Source organism: Pleurodeles waltl, chromosome 5 (assembly GCF_031143425.1).
Source record: "Pleurodeles waltl isolate 20211129_DDA chromosome 5, aPleWal1.hap1.20221129, whole genome shotgun sequence".
NCBI lineage: Eukaryota > Metazoa > Chordata > Amphibia > Caudata > Salamandridae > Pleurodeles > Pleurodeles waltl.
In genome coordinates this window covers 1,866,866,206-1,866,885,410 of record NC_090444.1, presented here as the reverse complement: position 1 = coordinate 1,866,885,410, position 19,205 = coordinate 1,866,866,206, and the positions used below count along the sequence as shown (strand labels likewise).

General features: G+C 48.5%; 1 protein-coding gene across 3 annotated transcripts in view; it reads right to left on the bottom strand.

Annotated features, from left to right (window-relative positions):
* MRPL2 (mitochondrial ribosomal protein L2) overlaps window positions 1–19,205 on the bottom strand; it is a 63,863-nt gene that overhangs the window by 29,847 nt on the left and 14,811 nt on the right. For all 3 annotated transcript variants that reach the window (XM_069236414.1, XM_069236413.1, XM_069236415.1), the window contains exon 4: window positions 1,925–2,066. In XM_069236414.1, the coding sequence (XP_069092515.1) occupies window positions 1,925–2,066 (142 nt within the window). The remainder of the gene's footprint in view (window positions 1–1,924; window positions 2,067–19,205) is intronic.

Here is a 19,205-nt window from a genome sequence, read left to right as displayed (position 1 = left end):
CCGCGGATGGAAGAGTTGTGGTTGGAGTGGACCAGGTCTGATCTGTACCTCAGCCCCACAAGAGGCTATCTGCCAAGAAAAACATGCGATAACTAGTCCAAACCGGAGTCAGGAGCATGAACCAGGACTGATTCAGACCCCAATTTTCATACAGCACCAAGTTACTTGGATTTACCCTGCACACGAACCTCTGTCTCAAGGAGCACACTGCAAAGGAAAGGAGGACAGGCTGGTACCATCAGAATGGATGTAATAATGTGCAAAAAAGCAAAACTAGATGGCCGAGCAGACCTTCTCTATCAATGCACCCAGGATCTGAAACAACATTCCTGTACTTATCAGATCCTCTGAAACCCTGCTCAGGAAGAAGCTAAAGAGACACCTCTTCAAAGAGCACTACATCACAGGGAAGCAACAGTTCACTTCTCTGAGAACCTCGTGTCCCCAATCAGTCGCTGACACTGCAGGGGGCTCCGCAGTGTATAGGGTAGGATTACATCTATGATTATAATAATACCTTCATCGGCTTCATCCCAATTATTTTCATGGGGAAAAACGGAAGTACTCAAGAGGCCAGGCTTACAATAACGCCGTCACCCGAACTCCAAAAAGTAACATAAGGGAGGGCTGCGGCCAATAGGTGAAGGGAGGTGTAGATCAAAAAAGTTTGGGAACCACTGCGTAATCTGATGTGTGCTGAGACCTAGGTCTTTCCATGGCGATTCCAAGGTCCAGAACATGTTTTGTGACCTGGAGGGGTGCACAAAGTGTCCCCTGTTTGCTGACATGGGTTGTTAACATGAAGCTGTGGCATACTAATATTTCTGTTAACTCGTAGTACTGAGTAGACCGTTTCTGTTTCAAAGGCAGTGCAGCCCACTCACGTAAAGCTCCTCTAACTCTCTCTCCCCTTCCTTCCTGTACCAGATTCAAGTTGATCGAGCTGGGGGGCAGAGAGGAGCCGAGGGCAATAACAGGTGCCCTTACCCCCACCACCTCACTCCCAGTAACCCTCACACACCCAGCGGCTTGATCTCTGGCCGGAACTAGGAGGGGGAAGGGAATCCCTCCCAGGCCCTTCTGCTGTGAGCGACGTCACTTGTGAAGTTGCATGATTATTAATAAGGAAGCCCAGAAGTGAGCGAGCCTCATTAAGAAGTTCATCAGTGCCCAGAAATGATTAGGACACCCTTTCATTGTACATATATCAATAAGGCAGTGATTGGGTAATGAGTGACAATTAACATGGCTTTTTAGTTACGGAGTCATAGTCTACCTGATTATTTCTAACCCTTCATCTTCAAGGGCCCATTTAGGGTGTGCAAGAAATTGACAGGGGCTCCATCCCGGGCCCTCAAGTGCACTTTTAGAAGCTGGGGCTCAAGGGTCTCTTAAGAAATGGGGAATTACCAGGGAATACTGCACACAAACTGTGCTGTATTTCTCCATTGTTCTGAAGAGTCCGGGTTAAAAGTAACTCATGCAATCCTGGGGGAGCAGGTAACGTCTGACTTTGGCCCCACTGTGATACTGTAGGACTCAAAATGAGGCCCCTAAGCAAACCCTTAACTGCCCACCCACACTCCGCTAAGAACGTCAAGCGTCTATTAAGAGCAACCCAGTTATCCAAATGGAGCAGACACTCTTGTGGCCCTGGCACTGCAGTGTTTAACCACAGTAGCGATGCAGCACACTGGCATTAACTACTGACTTCCTAGGACCCCAAGAAAAACTCTTACTGTGTATTCCAAGGGCTTGTAAGTTCTAACCAAACGTGAAGTGCAGATTCAACCTCACTCACTAAAGAGCTGGAAAACCTCAATGGACAGCCTGAGAATCATGTACACAGCTACTGACCCCTCCAAAGAGAGCTTTAGTACCACAAAGGTAAGGTTTGTGCACAGGGCACTCAATTCACTCTCACCTGCAAGGGTCATAGCGCACCTGGATCACCTTCTCTTCGAAAGGGGCGTTCTCCTTCCCAGGCTCGTAGTTCAGCCGCTGAAAGTCTATCATGCGGTAGCGCTGCTTGTGTCCTCCGCCGATGCCATGAACACGGATCCGTCCTAGGAAGGGGAGATGAGCACCGATCAATGCCTAAAGAAGACAACTAGCTTAAGATATGGCATTTACTGTCCTTGGTTTTCACTCTGCTACTGTGGGCCAACAGTCCCTAGCCTTGGTGTTTTGTAAACACTCACTTGAGCCAAGCCTCAAGGGCGCAAGCTCGAAAAGTACTGGTGTTAAGTAATGCGGGACCTAATGACTTGCCCTAATGGTATAAAACACAGGCTCTCATTTGACGAAGGCAGCTTTCGGCATTCCGTCACTACAGACTTACAATGATCGATCAATGGCCCACCACTGAGTAAGGAAGGAATCGAGTATGACCGACAACCCCAGATTTCTTCTGTTCTGCTGGATTGCAAGATAGTATGTTATTCGAGTGTGGTTTGCTCGTTTCACAAAACAGTTTCACCTCTATTCAGCTTATCTGCACATGCAGTGTCAAATGAAGGTTTGCATGACCGTATGTGTACACAGATAAAAGCAAATACCCTTCAGAAACCTGCAAGAAAATGTTGCTAACTAGTAGCTTTTCGAATACTCTCTAACACAACAGTTTTCAAACCTCATTTGCACAGTTTTGTGTTGTTAAGCCTAGAGAAAATGTGGAAATTTGGTGTCAAATATTTCAGGGAATGTAGCACAAGGGACTTTACCGCTAGTTTCAAACCCTATAAAGAAGCCAAGGTGTGCCTTATTCAGAACTATAAACTTACAGATTTTTAGCTGTTGGAGAATCCACTAGAATCATACGATTTCCTAACTGTATGTGCATTTAAAGGTATGGCTTGTTTTTGCTCAATAGTTACATAGGGAGGCTCCTGTGAGTGAAGCAGTATGCAGCCTCTGCGGCAGTCCCACAGCTCCTATTACCACCAGTCATGCCACAGCTGCACTAACCACAATCTCCTCAATCTCATGCTAAAAGAGCATTCAGTTTCCAACATTTTGTCACTCACAGTAAACCAATCACACGTGTATATTATTTTATATATATGGAAAATGTCACTTACCCAGTGTACATCTGTTCGTGGCATGAGACGCTGCAGATTCACATGCTGTGAACAGTCCGCCATCTGGTGTTGGGCTCGGAGTGTTACAAGTTGTTTTTCTTCAAAGAAGTCTTTCGAGTCACGAGATCGAGGGACTCCTCTCTTTCGGCTCCATTGCGCATGGGCGTCGACTCCATCTTAGATTGTTTTCCCCGCAGAGGGTGAGGTAGGAGTTCTGTATATAGTAAAGTTTCCCATGCAATGGAGTAAGTATGTATGTCAAAAAATATAATACACTGTTCCAGCTAGGAGAGAAAGGATACAAAAAAGAGGGTCCTAAAATTTAGGAGCAAAAACCCTCACACATCCAGAAGGATGTCATGCTTCATCATCGGAATTGCTCCTCGTCAGATCCGGCACTGCAATGTCTGACGGGCACCACCCCAAACGGGGGGGCTCTTTGCCGGAGATCTTTTGAGTGATGATGCCACGACCCCAAGTGTAAGTATGAAAGAAAGGAGGTAAGGGAAGGGGGTTAAAATTGGCTATCAAAACCTGTGGTGGGTAATCAATTTATTAGTCCAGATGAGGGATGGAGGCCAAGGTTAAAAAGTAGTCACAAGAGTGAAACAGAGATAATGATCAATCACTCTATAACAAAAGAGAAGTAAGGGTGGGGAATTTCCAAGCCATCCCTATCAAGGGTCAACATGTTTCGCATCCCTGTGGTCCATACGGATCCAGTGACACTTCTTCAGGACCTAATGACGATGTGTATCTCCTAAACATAAAGATGTGTGGATTGCTATTACCTGAAATTCTCAGTAAAAAGTATCCAGTCACTTACATTAGTCTGGGAAAGATATTATTCCTAACTGTCGCCCATCCCAATTAGGGAGCGCGCTTCATAGGACCACACAGACCAGTGGTCAGGCGCAAAACTAATTTGTTATTGCTGCCACTACCAGCGGGTAACCTACCCGGGTCCGTGTTTCCCGAATGAAGTATGTATGTACATAATGTGTATAAAAAATAGTATATATTTACAAATTTACAAGTTTCATTCAACTTATGACGGCTACAGGCTCCTGGGGAGGTGGGAGGGCGCATGTGAATCTGCAGCGTCTCATGCCATGAACAGATGTACACTGGGTAAGTGACATTTTCCGTTCTATGGCATATGTAGCTGCAGATACACATGCTGTGCATAGACCAGTAAGCAGTAATCTCCCCAAAAGCGGTGGCTTAGCCTGTAGGAGTTGAAGTTGTTTGAAATAATGTTCGTAATACAGCCTGTCCTACTGTGGCTTGTTGTGTTGTTAACACATCTACACAGTAATGTTTTGTGAATGTATGAGGCGTAGACCATGTGGCTGCCTTACAGATTTCTGTCATAGGTATATTCCCTAGAAAAGCCATTGTGGCGCCTTTTTTCCTAGTGGAGTGCGCCTTTGGTGTAAGAGGTAGATCTCTTTTTGCTTTGATGTAGCAGGTCTGAATACATTTCACTATCCATCTGGCAATGCCTTGTTTGGATATTGGATTTCCTGCATGAGGTTTTTGGAAGGCTACAAACAATTGTTTTGTTTCGCAAAACTGTTTTGTTCTATCAATGTAATACATTAGTGCTCTTTTAATGTCTAACGTATGTAAGGCTCTTTCGGCTACTGAGTCTGGTTCTGGAAAAAAGACTGGGAGTTCCACTGTTTGGTTTAGGTGGAATGGTGATATAACTTTTGGTAAGAATTTGGGATTTGTACGGAGAACCACTTTATGTTTATGTATCTGTATAAAGGGTTCTTGTATAGTAAATGCTTGTATTTCACTTACTCTTCTAAGAGATGTGATAGCTATCAGGAAGGCTACTTTCCAAGTTAAGTATTGCATCTCACAAGAGTGCATGGGTTTAAATGGTGGTCCCATGAGTGGTGTTAACACAATATTGAGGTTCCACGAGGGGACTGGTGGTGTTCTCGGGGGTATGATTCTTTTTAATCCCTCCATAAATGCTTTGATGACTGGGATTCTAAAAAGTGATGTTGAATGTGTAATCTGCAGATAGGCAGATATTGCTGTGAGATGTATTTTATTAGAAGAAAATGCTAATTTAGATTTTTGTAAGTGTAATAAGTAGCCTACAATGTTTTTTGCGGAAGCATGTAGTGGTTGAATTTGATTATTATGGCAGTAATAAACAAATCTTTTCCATTTGTTTCCGTAACAATGTCTTGTAGTAGGTTTCCTAGCTTGTTTAATGACCTCCATACATTCTTGTGTAAGGTCTAAATGTCCAAATTCTAAGACTTCAGGAGCCAGATTGCTAGATTGAGCGATGCTGGATTCGAGTGTCTGATCTGTTGTTTGTGTTGAGTTAACAGATCTGGTCTGTTTGGTAGTTTGATATGAGGTACTACTGACAGGTCTAGTAGTGTTGTATACCATGGTTGGCGAGCCCAGGTTGGTGCTATTAGTATTAGTTTGAGTTTGTTTTGACTCAATTTGTTTACCAGATAAGGAAGGAGTGGGAGAGGGGGAAAAGCGTAAGCAAATATCCCTGACCAACTCATCCATAACGCATTGCCCTTGGACTGAGGGTGTGGATACCTGGACGCGAAGTCTTTGCATTTTGCGTTTTCTTTTGTTGCGAATAGGTCTATTTCTGGTGTTCCCCAGCGTAGAAAGTAAGTTTGTAGTATCTGGGGACGATTTTCCCATTCATGTGTTTGTTGGTGATCTCGACTGAGATTGTCGGCCAACTGATTCTGAATCCCTGGGATGTACTGCGCTATTAGGCGAATGTGATTGTGAATCGCCCAATGCCAAATCTTTTGTGCTAAGAGACACAGTTGTGATGGGTGTGTCCCTCCTTGTTTGTTTAGGTAATACATTGTTGTCATGTCTGTTTTGACAAGAATGTGTTTGTGGGCTATTAGTGGTTGAAATGCTTTCAATGCTAGAAACACCGCTAACAGCTCTAAATGATTTATATGCAGTTGTTTTTGGTGAACGTCCCATTATCCCTATATACTGTGCTGGTTGAGGTGTGCTCCCCACCCTATCATGGAAGCATCTGTTGTGATCACGTATTGAGGCACTGGGTCTTGGAATGGCCGCCCTTGGTTTAAATTTATAGGATTCCACCACTGAAGCGAGAAGTGTGTCTGGCGGCCTATCAACACTAGATCTTGAAGTTGACCCTGTGCTTGTTGCTAGGCACCATTGTAAGGGCCGCATGTGAAGTCTTGCGTTTGGGACAATGGCTATGCATGAAGACATCATGCCTAGGAGTTTCATTACAAACCTCACTTGATAGTGCTGGTTGGGCTACATGTTGAATATTATATTTTGGAAGGCTTGTACTCTTTGTGGACTTGGAGTGGCAATCGCTTTTTGTGTGTCGATTGTTGCTCCCAAATATTGTTGTATTTGGCACGGTTGTAGATGTGATTTTTGGTAGTTTAGAGAGAAGCCTAGTTTGTGTAGGGTTTCTATGACTTATTGTGTGTGTAGAAGACACTGTTGCTGAGTGCTGGTTTTTATTAACCAGTCGTCCAAGTAAGGGAATATGTGCATGTGCTGCCTCCTGATGTGAGCGGCTACTACTGCAAGGCATTTTGTGAATACCCTTGGGGCTGTTGTTATCCCGAATGGTAACACCTTGAATTGGTAATGTAGTCCTTGGATTACAAACCTTAAGTATTTCCTGTGGGAAGGATGTATGGGTATGTGGAAATAAGCATCCTTGAGATCTAATGTTGACATGTAGTCCTGTTGTTTGAGCAAGGGAATCACGTCTTGAAGTGTCACCATGTGAAAGTGATCTGATTTGATGTAAAGATTCAGTGTTCTGAGGTCTAATATGGGTCTCAGCGTTTTGTCCTTCTTTAGAATTAGGAAATACAGGGAGTAGACACCTGTTCCTTTTTGATGGTTGGGTACTAGTTCTATTGCTTGTTTTTGTAACAATGCTTGGACTTCTAGTTGTAACAGGTCTAAGTGTTTGGACATATTGTGTGCTCTTGGAGGCACATCTGGTGGCAATTGTAGGAATTCTATGCAATAACCATGTTGGATAATGGCTAGGACCCATGCGTCCGTAGTTATGTTTTCCCAGTTGTGGTAGTATGCGGCAAGTCTCCCCCCCACTGGTGTTGAGTGGTGGGGGTTTGTGACATTGAAGTCACTGTTTGGTTTGCAGGGTTTTTGAGCTCTGGAATTTCCCTCTTGTCTTTGGGAATTGTCCACCCCTATATGTTCCTCGAAAACCTCCTCTCTGATACTGGCCCTGATATGTGGGTCTGACTTGTGAGGTGGAAGGCTCTGTGGTTTGGGAACGAAAACCCCCTCTAAAGTGCGGCTTTCTAAAAGTGCCTCTGCTCTGTGGGGAGTAGAGCGCGCCCATGGTTTTGGCCGTGTCTGTGTCCTTTTTGTGTTTTTCTATTGCCGTATCCACCTCCAGCCCAAACAATTGTTCTTGGTTGAACGGCATATTCAGCACAGCCTGCTGGATTTCTGGTTTAAAACCCGAGCTCCGTAACCATGCGTGCCTACGAATGGTTACTGCAGTGTTCACTGTTCTTGCTGCTGTGTCTGCCGAGTCCATAGCCGACCTTATTTGGTTGTTTGAAATCGTTTGTCCTTCCTCCACAACCTGTTGGGCACGTTTTTGGTACTCCTTGGGTAAGTGCTGAATGATATGTTGCATCTCATCCCAATGTGCCTAGTCGTATCGAGCCAGTAGAGCCCGAGAATTGGCAATCCGCCATTGATTGGCTGCCTGTGCTGCCACCCTCTTGCCTGCTGCATCGAATTTCCGACCTTCCTTGTCGGGCGGTAGTGCGTCTCATGAGGATTGGGAGTTTGCCCTCTTTCGGGCTGCTACCACTACCACCGAATCAGGAGTTAATTGCTGTGTTATAAACACATGGTCCGTTGGGGGAGGTTTATATTTCTTCTCCACCCTAGGCGTGATGGCTCTGCCTTTTACTGGGTCCTGGAACACCTGTTTGGCGTGTATTAACATGCATGGTAGCATTGGCAAACTTTGGTATGAGCTGTGAGTGGATGCCAAGGTGTTAAACAAAAAGTCGTCTTCTATGGGCTCTGCATGCATTGCTACATTATGGAATGTAGCTGCCCTTGAAACCACCTGCATATACGCAGTGCTGTCCTCAGGTGGTGACGGCCTTGCCGGGTAGCAATTGGGACTATTGTCTGAGACCGGTGCATCATATAAGTCCCATGCATCCGGGTCATCTTGTGTCATCCCGTGTGTGTCGGCGACTGCATTGGGGGTGTTGCTACCGGGGACAGGTGTGGCGAATGCAATGGAGACTGTTGTGGCGAGAACCTTGGTGGTGTTTTGTCTTTTGCCACTTTTGCTATTTGGCTGCATTTCCGTCTCCTGGAATGCTAGCTTTCGCTTGATTTTTATTGGAGGAAGAGTTTGGATTTTCCCAGTGTCCTTCTGTATGTGCAGCCTCCTCTGGGTATGGTCTGGCTCTCCCATGCCCAGTTCTTGTTCAAATCTGTGCTGTTGCATCTGACTTGAAAGGCCTTGCTCTTCTGTATAGGAGCCTGGTTTTGGCTCCGAGGATGCATGTTTCGGCACCGAAGTTTTCTGTACAGTCTTTTTCGGCTCCGAGGAAACCTTTTGAACTTTCGGGGTGCCGAACTCTCGGTGCCGAGATGGTTCGGAGCCGGTATCTCGACCGGAGTCGGATGTCTTTGGCTGCTGGGAGGCCTTTTTCGGTGCCAATGTTTGGTCACCGTGTTTTCGGGTTAAGCCATGGCCTGTTGGCGGTGGCATCCCCTTGGCCTTTGTTATTTTCGAGTGAGTCTTTGCCGGGGCTGGTTTACTCACAGTTTGTTGCTGCGTCTTCGGCTGCTCACTCTCGGACTCGTTTGAGTCCGCATCTCGAACGGAGAATCTCTCCTCTTCCTCGACGTCGATCTGCTCGGCCGGTGTCGACGCCATCTGGAGTCTTCTAGCTCTTCGATCGCGGAGGGTCTTCTTAGATCGAAATGCCCGACAGGCCTCGCAAGTATCCTCCCTGTGTTCTGGAGATAAACACAGATTACAGACCAAGTGTTGGTCTGTATAAGGATACTTTGCATGGCAATTCGGGCAGAAACGGAAGGGGGTCCGGTCCATGAGGTTTGAAGATGGACGCGGTCGGGCCGACGAGGCCCCGCTGAAGAGTGGAAGCCCCGAAGGGCCGGCGGAGCGCTTCTTTTTTCCGGTGTCGATGTGCTAACACTAAACCGGTACCGAGCGTGAACAATACCGTCAAATTTTCCGATAACTAGCTAACTTTCCCGATTCGAAAACGGAGCGAAGAGGAACACGTCCGAACCTGATGGCGGAAAGAAAACAATCTAAGATGGAGTCGACGCCCATGCGCAATGGAGCCGAAAGGGAGGAGTCCCTCTGTCTCGTGACTCGAAAAGACTTCTTCGAAGAAAAACAACTTGTAACACTCCGAGCCCAACACTAGATGGCAGGATAATGCACAGCATGTGTTTCTGCAGCTACACATGCCATTGAACATATATATATATATATATATATTTTAAAAAAAACACAATGGAACACATAAAAACACTTTCGCTAATCTTTGTTAAGTTAAAACACTCACCACATTCCAGTTTCTTCCACTCTGGGACTACTGCTGAACTCGGTGTTCTGCCTCACTAAGCTTTAAAAAAGTGAGTCCTGACATGGGGTCAGGGAGTAATCATGCATAACTACTCCCCTCTCCTACGCATTCATATCTACATCAATCACCACATGCACGCACTCTTGCAAAGCTTTAGCTAATCTCTCTGCTACTCCATCAGTATGAGGGTGATGGCAAGGACAATGGCTTATGTTCAGTACTCCTGCCATAAACTCCTTTCCACCAGATGGTAAACTGACTTAATTATTAATTCACAAAACATCTAGAAAACAATCTCTTACAGAAATCTTCTCCATTTAATAACACATTCTTTAGTATCACGTCTGATGTATTAACACCATTGGCCTGAGAAATCATCTTTAAACAACACAAACTCTATGAAACCTTCTTGATACAATAAGATCTTTCCAAATTTACCACAATGTGTTACAATAAATCAACACATACCACAGAAGGAAGATGTATGTTCCAAGAGAGGCAAGAAGAAGACAGCTTGGCCAGATTCCTTTACTTCTCTGCTGATATTACACCATGGATAATAACCGGCTACATGGTATTTACTCTGAATCATTACTTTGTGTCCATCATGCTCAAGACCAATCAATTTCTCCCTCGCTCCCTAAACTGGAACTAACGCAACATCTCATCCAAAGGTCTCCTTTCGCATTTATTTCTTCTCTCACCATGCAGAATCCCATTGGCACTTGTTACCTTACTTTTAAAATCCTTAACCAGCTTTATCTCTTTGTCAATGTGATCTTCTACCCCACGGTCGGTTCTAATCATGATATAACGCCCCACCACAGCACATTTGTTCCATCAAAACTCATTATCCCAATTAGGATTATCTATATCTTGAAGACAGGACTTACAGCCAGCTGCAAGACTCCTTCATTCTGACCATACTGCACATTAATGTTCCCGCGCTGAAGGCACCGACACAAACATGTGAAGTTAAACAATGCCGGCCCGTTGTCATTAACGCCTCTTTTCATGCTCTGTGCATGAAGAAAACCTGAGAAAATCTGCTTCAGACAATTTTAACAATACTAACGGAAAACAAATGGTGGGATAACTCCCTTTACTGCAGAGTCTAAACTGCTTCAGAATTGCTGTGGTGCCAGCAGGTAATCAGTAGCCCGGGAAGAAACGATTGGTCCATACTAATTCTACAAACTCTTTTACACAATTATGTTGCCACTCACCACTCAAATTCTGCTCATTTACGCAGCAGTTGCCATAAAATAAAATCCACACAATTCTTGACAAAGCATGCCCTGGGTTAAAACAAGCAGATTCCTAACTGCCTCTAAGAGCTACAAAAAAATCCACCTAGCTGACAAATATGTGTAGGACACCTTAAGAGTCTGAGCCTCCCATGAGCCCTGAGCTATTTGCAGCTCAACTAGTCCAGATAAAGAGAAAAGCCACATATTGGCTGGGTTCTGAAGCTGTAAATACTCTTTCCTGCTTCATCAGTTCGAGCCTGCACTGTCCCAAACCCACCTACTAACCATGCCACCATGTGATTAATTCCATGTACTGTATGTTGGAAAAGACAGGAGAGACTTATACATTGCTGGGTAGACCACAGCCTTGTTCTGATGACGATTGCCCTAAACAAAATTACAAGGGGAACAAAACATTGACTTGTCTAAGGAATTTCCGATTTTAAAATTTGTACAGTCATCTTATGTGGTTGGGTGCTCAGTGGGAAACTCCTGGTTGTGTATCTTGAGTCTTATGCTGTGTTTTCCGAGTCTTTGAAACATAATAAGTCTTTTGTCAATCAATCGATTGATCAATTAGAGCGCACTACTCACCATAGGGTCTCAGGGCGCTGAGGGGTGTGTCCTCAAAGATCAATTGAAGAGCCCGGTCTTGAAGTCCTTCCTGAACTGAAGCAGCAATGACGACTGTCTGCGGTGGAGGGGTAAGGTGTTCCAACCTTTTGCTGCCAGGTATGTGAAAGATCTTCCTGCAGCCGAGGACTTCTTTATGCGGGGTACGTTGGCGAGCCACTGCTGGGATGAGTGGAGAGGTCTGCAAGGGGAGTACCAGGTGATGCAGTGGTTGAGGTAGCTGGGTCTGCTGTCGAGGACGGCTCTGTAGGAGTGTACGAAGAGTCTGAAGTTGATCCTCTTCCCTACGGTGAGCCAGTGGAGATTTTTCAGTTGTTCTGTGATTTGTTCTCGGCGGGGCTGTTTAATATGAGTCTGGTGGTGGTGTTCTGAATTTGTTGCAGCTTGCTCAGGTTCTTCTTGGAGGTTCCGGCATAGAGGGCACTGCCGTAGTGAAGGCTGCTCGTGATTAGGGAGTGTGTCAAGAGTTTTTCAAGTCGGTTGGTATCCATCTGAAGGTCTTCCGTAGGAGTCAGGGGGTGTGGAAGCAGGTGGAGGCGACGGAGTTGACCTGCCTGGTCATGTTGAGCGTTGAGTCAAGGATGACGCCAACGTTTTGTGCGTGGCCTGTGAAGGTGGGGAGCCTGCCGAGTGTTGAGGGACGCCAGGAGTCGTCCCAGGCTGATGATCTCTTTCACAGTGACAACACAAGCACTCCTAGTCATGAACTGCCTCACTTTAGTGAACTGCCACTCTAAGTGGGGTCTCCTTCCCCAGCTCTGCCTACTGCGCTCATCAGCTCTTTCCCTACACTGGCGGCAGCACCACTGTGCAGTACAGAAGCCTTGTGTGAAGCCGCACTTCCTTCACCAGAGTACTACAAGTTGATGCAAGGGTGGATGGCCGTATCAAGTGTACTAGGGTGCCACAGGTGGTTAATAAAGAATACTCTATGGTTGAACAGCACCGCTGGGTTTACCCGCAGGCAGTCCCAACGGAGGTTACTACTAACAGAGATTGTGGTGCAGCCCCAACAGAGGTTACTAGCAGACACTGTGGTGCTGCACAGCATCGCTGGTGCACCAGGGCACATTACTACAGATGATCACTAGAGGATACCATGCGGCGAGGTGGTAGTGTTTTCTGTATCAGAAATAATCACTAAAGAATGTACATAGCAGCAGCCAATGCAATGCAGTACTGTCCCGCAGGCCACCACTGGAGACCATGTTATGCCGCAGTACCCGAAGGATCACACTGTGTGTCACAGGTCATGCGGGCAGCAATACTGCTTACACCATGGTGCTACGCTACAAACCATCACTGGATAACTTGTAGGGTGTAGCATCTCGTGCACCGGGGCTGCTTGCTAGTAACGTGTAGGCAGCAGCATCTGCTGCACCCAGGGCCGTCTCCACAGTAACATGTAAGGAGCATCATCTGATGCACCCGAGACTGCACCACAGTAATGTGTAGGTGGCAGCATCTGATGCACCCGGGGATGCACCACACTAACGTGTAGGAAGCAGCATCTGATGCACCCGGAGCTGCACCACAGTAACGTGTAGGAAGCAGCATCCGATGCACCCGGGGCTGCACCACTGTAATGTGGAAGCAGCAGCATCTGATGCACCCGGGGCTGCACCACAGTAATGTGCAAGCAGCAGCATCTGATGCACCCGGGACTGCACCACAGTAACGTGTAGGAAGCAGCATCTGATGCACCCGGGGCTGCACCACAGTAACGTGTAGGCTGCAGTATCTGATGCATACAGGGCTGCACCACAGTAATATGTAGGAAGCAGCATCCGATGCACTGGAGCTGTGTGACTGTAACGTGTAGGGAGCAGCATCTGATGCATCCAGGGCCGTCTCCACAGTAACATGTAAGGAGCATCATCTGACGCACCCAGGGCTGCACCACAGTAACGTGTAGGCTGCAGTATCGGATGCATCATGGCTGCGCAACAGTAACGTGTAGGAAGCAGCCTCCGATGCACTGGGCCAGCTCCACTGTAACATGTAAAGAGCATCATCTGATGTACACGGGCTGTACCACGGTAATGTGTAGGTGGCAGCATCTGATGCACCAGAGCTGTACCACAGTAACGTGCAGGTGGCAGCATCTGATGCACCCGGGGCTGCACCACAGTAATGTGTAGGAAGCAGCATCTGATGCACCCAGGGCCGTCTCCACAGTAACATGTAAGGAGCATCATCTGACGCACCCGTGGCTGCACCACAGTAACGTGTAGGCTGCAGTATTGGATGCATCATGGCTGCGCAACAGTAATGTGTAGGAAGCAGCCTCCGATGCACTGGGCCAGCTCCACGGTAACATGTAAAGAGCATCATCTGATGTACCCGGGCTGTACCACGGTAACGTGTAGGTGGCAGCATCTGATGCACTAGAGCTGTAACACAGTAACGTGCAGGCGGCAGCATCTGGTGCACCCAGGGCTGCGCCACAGTAATGTGTATGTGGTAGCATCTGATGCACCTGGGGCTATGCCGCAGTAACTTGTAGGCAGCAGCATCCGATCCACCAGGGCTGTACCACAGTAAAGTGTAGGCTGCAGTATCTGATGCATACAGGGCTGCACCACAGTAATATGTAGGAAGCAGCATCTGATGCACCAGGGCCGTCTCCACAGTAACATGTAGGGAGCATCATCTGACGCACCCGGGGCTGCACCACAGTAACATGTAGGAAGCAGCATCCAATGCTCTGGGCCTGCTCCATGGTAACATGTAAGGAGCATCATCTGATGCACCTAGGGTGTACCACAGTAATGTGTAGGAAGCAGCATCTGATGCACCTGGGCTGTACCACAGTAACGTGTAGGAAGCAGCATCTGATGCACCCGGGGCTGCTCCACAGTACCATGTAGGCTGCAGTATCTGATGCATACAGGGCTGCACCACAGTAATATATAGGAAGCAGCATCTGATGCACCCAGGCCCGACTCCACAGTAAAATGTAAGGAGCATCATCTGATGCACCCTGGGCTGCACCACAGTAACGTGAAGGAAGCCGCATCTGATGCACCCGGGGCTGCACCACAGTAACGTGTAGGCTGTAGTATCTGATGCATACAGGGCTGCACCACAGTAATATGAAGGAAGCAGCATCCGATGCACTGGAGCAGTGTGACTGTAACGTGTAGGGAGCAACATCTGATGCACCCAGGGCCATCTCCAGAGTAACATGTAAGGAGCATCATCTGACGCACCCGGGGCTGCACCACAATAACTTGTAGGCTGCAGTATCGGATGCATCATGGCTGCGCAACAGTAATGTGTAGGAAGCAGCCTCCGATGCACTGGGCCAGTTCCACTGTAACATGTAAAGAGCATCATCTGATGTACCCGGGCTGTACCACGGTAACGTGTAGGTGGCAGCATCTGATGCACCGGAGCTGTACCACAGTAATGTGCAGGCAGCAGCATCTGGTGCACCCAGGGCTGCGCCACAGTAATGTGTAGGTGGTAGCATCTGATGCACCTGGGGCTATGCCGCAGTAACTTGTAGGCGGCAGCATCTGATCCACCAGGGCTGTACCACAGTAATGTGTAGGCGGCAGCATCCGATGCACCTGGGCTGTACCACAGTAACGTGTAGGCAGCAGCATCCGATGCATCTGGGGCTGTACCACAGTAGCATGTAGGTGGGAGCATCTGATCCACCAGGGCTGTACCACAGTAACGTGTTGGCAGCAGAATCTGATCCACCGGGGCTGTACCACAGTAACGTGTCGGCAGCTTCTGATGCACCTGGGCTGTACCACAGTAATGTGTCGGCAGCAGCATCCGATGCACCCGGGGCTGCACCACAGTAAGGTCTAGGCAGAGGCATCTGATCCACCAGGGCTGTACCACAGTAACGTGTAGGCTGCAGTATCTGATGCATACAGGGCTGCACCACAGTAATATGTAGGAAGCAGCATCTGATGCACCCAGGGCCGTCTCCACAGTAACATGTAAGGAGCATCATCTGACGCACCCTGGGCTGCACCACAGTAATGTGTAGGAAGCAGCATCTGATGTACCCGGGGCTGCACCACAGTAACGTGTAGGCTGCAGTATCTGATGCATACAGGGCTGCACCACAGTAATATGAAGGAAGCAGCATCTGATGCACTGGAGCTGTGTGACTAACGTGTAGGGAGCAACATCTGATGCAGCCAGGGCCGTCTCCACAGTAACATGTAAGGAGCATCATCTGACGCACCCGGGGCTGCACCACAGTAACGTGTAGGCTGCAGTATCGGATGCATTATGGCTGCGCAACAGTAATGTGTAGGAAGCAGCCTCCGGTGCACTGGGCCAGCTCCACGGTAACATGTAAAGAGCATCATCTGATGTACCCGGGCTGTACCACGGTAACGTGTAGGTGGCAGCATCTGATGCACCGGAGCTGTACCACAGTAACATGCAGGCGGCAGCATCTGGTGCACCCAGGGCTGCGCCACAGTAATGTGTAGGTGGTAGCATCTGATGCACCTGGGGCTATGCCGCAGTAACTTGTAGGCAGCAGCATCCGATGCACCTGGGGCTGTACCACAGTAACATGTAGGCGGCAGCATCTGATCCACCAGGGCTGTACCACAGTAACATGTAGGCGGCAGCATCTGATCCACCAGGGCTGTATCACAGTAACGTGTCGGCAGCAGCATCCGATGCATCTGGGGCTGTACCACAGTAGCATGTAGGCGGCAGCATCTGATCCACCAGGGCTGTACCACAGTAACGTGTTGGCAGCAGCATCTGATCCACCGGGGCTGTACCACAGTAACGTGTCGGCAGCATCTGATGCACCTGGGCTGTACCACAGTAATGTGTCGGCAGCAGCATCCGATGCACCCGGGGCTGCACCACAGTAAGGTCTAGGCAGAGGCATCTGATTCACCAGGGCTGTACCACAGTAACGTGTAGGCTGCAATATCTGATGCATACAGGGCTGCACCACAGTAATATGTAGGAAGCAGCATCTGATGCACCCAGGGCCGTCTCCACAGTAACATGTAAAGAGCATCATCTGACGCACCCTGGGCTGCACCACAGTAACGTGTAGGAAGCAGCATCTGACGTACCCGGGGCTGCACCACAGTAACATGTAGGCTGCAGTATCTGATGCATACAGGGCTGCACCACAGTAATATGAAGAAAGCAGCATCCGATGCACTGGAGCTGTGTGACTGTAACGTGTAGGGAGCAACATCTGATGCACCCAGGGCTGTCTCCACAGTAACATGTAAGGAGCATCATCTGACGCACCCAAGGCTGCACCACAGTAACGTGTAGGCTGCAGTATCGGATGCATTATGGCTTCGCAACAGTAATGTATAGGAAGCAGCCTCCGATGCACTGGGCCAGTTCCATAGTAACATGTAAAGAGCATCATCTGATGTACCCGGGCTGTACCACGGTAACGTGTAGGTGGCAGCATCTGATGCACCGGAGCTGTACCACAGTAACATGCAGGCGGCAGCATCTGGTGCACCCAGGGCTGCGCCACAGTAATGTGTAGGTGGTAGCATCTGATGCACCTGGGGCTATGCCGCAGTAACTTGTAGGCAGCAGCATCCGATGCACCTGGGGCTGTACCACAGTAACATGTAGGCGGCAGCATCTGATCCACCAGGGCTGTACCACAGTAACATGTAGGCGGCAGCATCTGATCCACCAGGGCTGTACCACAGTAACGTGTCAGCAGCAGCATCCAATGCATCTGGGGCTGTACCACAGTAGCTTGTAGGTGGCAGCATCTGATCCACCAGGGCTGTACCACAGTAACGTGTTGGCAGCAGCATCTGATCCACCGGGGCTGTACCACAGTAACGTGTCGGCAGCATCTGATGTACCTGGGCTGCCCCACAGTAAGGTCTAGGCAGAGGCATCTGAATCACCAGGGCTGTACCACAGTAATGTGTAGACAGCAGCATCTGATGCACCTGGCGCTGTACCACAGTAACGTAAATGCAGCAGCTTCTGATGCAACGGAGCTGTACCACAGTAACATGCAGGCAGCAGCATCTGGTGCACCCTGGGCTGCGCCACAGTAATGTGTAGGTGGTAGCATCTGATGCACCTGGGGCTATGCCGCAGTAACTTGTAGGCAGCAGCATCCGATGCACCTGGGGCTGTACCACAGTAACATGTAGGCGGCAGCATCTGATCCACCAGGGCTGTACCACAGTAACATGTAGGCGGCAGCATCTGATCCACCAGGGCTGTACCACAGTAACGTGTCAGCAGCAGCATCCGATGCATCTGGGGCTGTACCACAGTAGCTTGTAGGCGGCAGCATCTGATCCACCAGGGCTGTACCACAGTAACGTGTTGGCAGCAGCATCTGATCCACCAGGGCTGTACCACAGTAACGTGTTGGCGGCAGCATCTGATGCACCTGGCGCTGTACCACGGTAACGTAAATGCAGCAGCTTCTGATGCACCAGTGCTTTACCACAGTAACATGCAGGCGGCAGCATCTGATGCACCCGGGGCTGTACCACAGTAACGTGTCAGCAGCAGCATCCGATGCATCTGGGGCTGTACCACAGTAGCATGTAGCCGGCAGCATCTGATTCACCAGGGCTGTACCACAGTAACATGTTGGCAGCAGCATCTGATCCACCGGGGCTGTACCACAGTAAGGTGTAGGCAGCAGGATCTGTTGCACCCGGGGCTGCAGCACAGTAACAGTAGGCAGCAGCTTGGGATGGGACTGCACTACATGACTGTTCTTAGGCACCCCATGCACAAGAGTGATGCATCAGAGGGCACCACTATAGATCAAGAGTGTGTGTGCACTGCATTCACCAGGGTGCAGTAGCACAGAATGTTCCTAGGGGATGCTGATGGGCTGGCCAGCAGCACTAAACTTATCACTGTGCTAAATCACTAGTTCTTACAGGGGGTCACTGTACTAGATCACCAGTTGTTACAGGGGGTCACTGTGCTAGATCACCAGTTGTTACAGGGGGTCACTGTGCTAGATCACCAGTTGTTACGGGGGTCACTGTGCTAGATCACTAGTTCTTACAGGGGGTCACTGTGCTAGATCACCAGTTGTTACAGGGGGTCACTGTGCTAGATCACCAGTTGTTACGGGGGTCACTGTGCTAGATCACTAGTTCTTACAGGGGGTCACTGTGCTAGATCACCAGTTCTTACAGGGGGTCACTGTGCTAGATCACTGGTTGCTACAGGGAGTCATTGTGCTAGATCACTAGTTCTTACAGGGGGTCACTGTGCTAGATCACTAGTTCTTACAGGGGGTCACTGTGCTAGATCACTAGTTCTTACAGGGAGTCACTGTGCTACACTGGTTGCTACAGGGGGTCACTGTGCTAGATCACTGGTTCTTACAGGGAGTCACTGTGCTAGATCACTGGTTCTTACAGGGGGCCACTGTGCTAGATCACTGGTTGCTACAAGGAGTCACTGTGCTAGATCACTAGTTCTTACAGGGGGTCACTGTGCTAGATCACTAGTTGTTACAGAGGGTCACTGTGCTAGATCACTGGTTCTTACAGGGGGTCACTGTGCTAGATCACTGGTTGTTACAGGGGGTCACTGTGCTAGATCACTGGTTGTTACAGGGGGTCACTGTGCTAGATCAC